Source organism: Primulina huaijiensis, unplaced genomic scaffold (genome assembly GCF_012295235.1).
Source record: "Primulina huaijiensis isolate GDHJ02 unplaced genomic scaffold, ASM1229523v2 scaffold207086, whole genome shotgun sequence".
NCBI classification, from domain to species: Eukaryota; Viridiplantae; Streptophyta; class Magnoliopsida; order Lamiales; family Gesneriaceae; genus Primulina; species Primulina huaijiensis.
In genome coordinates this window covers 1-2349 of record NW_027354721.1, presented here as the reverse complement: position 1 = coordinate 2349, position 2349 = coordinate 1, and the positions used below count along the sequence as shown (strand labels likewise).

Sequence of the window (2349 nt, the reverse complement as noted above, 5' to 3'; positions counted from 1 at the left end):
TCAGCTAACTAAACATTGTTAATTCAAACACAAAAATTCTACTTTTTTGCTTTATTAACTATCATTTTCCTCTTTGTTTATGGTCCCAAAAAAAAATGATCTATTTCATCATCTTAACATGCCAAAGCTCACAAAATATTAAGATAAGCAATCTCAAGTTCCTCAAATGATTTATTTGCTGAGATGTTTGTTGAAATTTCGTCAAAAACATCGCAAAGATGATTTTGTTTCATTATATTGTTTTGAGGTCCACATAAACATAAATTGTGTCAAACATCATGTACTAGAGTTGACATGCTGAACTGCTGATAATCACAACTATATTTAAATGTCATAGAAAGAATGGATATCCGACGAAATACATGACACCTTACCTTGATTGATCAAAATCTGCCTGGCCTTTTGTAACATTTCCTGTTTGTCTTAATAACTCAATGAACGTACTGAAGACATCCATCTGCACCAAAGACAGATGATCAGCCAAGGATAAGCAAAACAAAGAAGAGTAGTACAGTTTACATCATACCTTGACATTCTCTTCCCTCTCTTTGAACCTATCAATTAACTTCGGGCATGCCTGCAAGTATACTTTTTTAGTCAACCACCGTATTCTGATTAACAGAACACGAAAGAAATGGAAGAAAAATGGTTTATTTACACAAATAATCTTCTCGATCATACTCCAATATCTCATTTTGCATGCACTTACATTTAAAATGGTAACGAAAACTGAAATTAGCATTCATGACATTGAGGAAAAAATATAAGCATACTCTATATTTCAGGAATCATGTACACATGACAACTGAGTCTTTAAGCAAAATAATTTTCTTTTTAAATGTCAATACGCCATCAAGATTAGTATTACCATCGTAAAAACATGACTTATGCCCAACAAAAAAAGATTTTTCCAATAATTATTGCAATTTCAATTTTTTTAGTTAAATTTGACGGAGTTCAAATGATAACCAACATCATAAAACTTTAAAGCATTAAAAGGCAATTTGAAATTCAACACCAAAGAAAAAAAAATTAAAAATGTCCAATCAAAACCTCACTAGGTTTTGTGAAAATGTTATAATCATCACACAATACTGCAACGAGTTAGGAGTGACTGATTGCCTATGTAGCACAAAGGACGTCAAGGTTTATCTGTCCAAAACTATCCACTATAGATTCAAACCAAACAGTTTGACATTTACCACTATGCTCTTCCTTGACCATCAACTGCTCGGGTTACCCTAATTTCAACTATGACAATTTCATCAGATACGGAAACTTGACCAATTCCATATTTTTGGGATTAAATTAACGCCACTATGTACAGTTTTTTCCCTTCCGTCTTGATACATGTCAAATGACAAATTTAGTCATTGTTAATAAATATTATTCCACGTGAAAATAACATAGATTCAAGCAAATAATGTATTAAATTTATCTTATTCATGTAGAAAAGGCGAAGCCTGAGAGTACAGATAAATCTTTGGCATTGCTTGGTTTGTTGAAGTGGAAGCTTCTATTTCTACCTTTCAAGTTTTCAACACTGTCACTAGCAATATATTGCCACCTTACAAGTAATTCTTTTATCTTCCCAATCTTCTATCTTCGTTTCGTATCTTCGGTAAAATGAGTTTAACAAGTTTTGAAGCTCTTTCAATTTAATTATTCGAAACTCCAAAAAGCAGATCAGCTTACAATTCATGAGGAAACATAAAGTAATTAAACAGGCTAGAGCTGTAAGCTCATTTGAGAGAAAAAGTCACCTTGTCAATGACATCTTGAATGACAATTTATTACAAGTCTCTTACAATTTAATTTTGTGGAGAATTATTTAAAGGATGCGTAAGAACAATGCCGAGAGAAGAGCTACAATGATCGTGGCATACTATTACCACACTAAAATAGAATGTTCGATTCCATATAAAGTATGTATACAATCTTGAAACTTATCAATGTATACCTCCTCATATAGTCTTGAGAGCATCTCAGGACGAGAAACAATTAATGCTGCCAAGCATTTAGCAGAAGCTCGACGCACCTTCCAGCTCACATCTTCATCGTCTGTGTATTCATTAGCACTCTCACTACAAGCTCATAGAATGAAATATTAGCATAAATCCTGTCATTGATAACATCCAAGTCCGCAATCAGCAAACAAATAACTTTGGAACATACTCATCCTCCTCTTCCACACAACTCTCCTCGTCTGTGTCTTCCTCCATGTTATCAGTGAAATTAGGATCATAACTAAGAAATTCCAAAGTAAGACGTAAAATTTGGTCGCAGTAGGAAGATATATCCCTGGGACATCTCAGCAAAAAGCTCTCCAATGCCTGAGCAGAAAAGTAT

The 2349-nt window shown here is 33.4% G+C and overlaps 1 protein-coding gene across 1 annotated transcript; it reads right to left on the bottom strand.

The window, feature by feature from the left end:
• Positions 1–316: 316 nt before the first annotated feature.
• On the bottom strand, positions 317–2330 carry LOC140966548 (cullin-associated NEDD8-dissociated protein 1-like). The gene is made up of 4 exons (XM_073426805.1): positions 2176–2330; positions 1961–2084; positions 527–577; positions 317–457 (listed from the first exon to the last, which is right to left on the bottom strand). Exons 1-4 carry the CDS (start codon positions 2220–2222, stop codon positions 371–373), a joined length of 309 nt encoding a protein of 102 aa, XP_073282906.1. The 5' UTR covers positions 2223–2330; the 3' UTR covers positions 317–370.
• Positions 2331–2349: the final 19 nt, after the last annotated feature.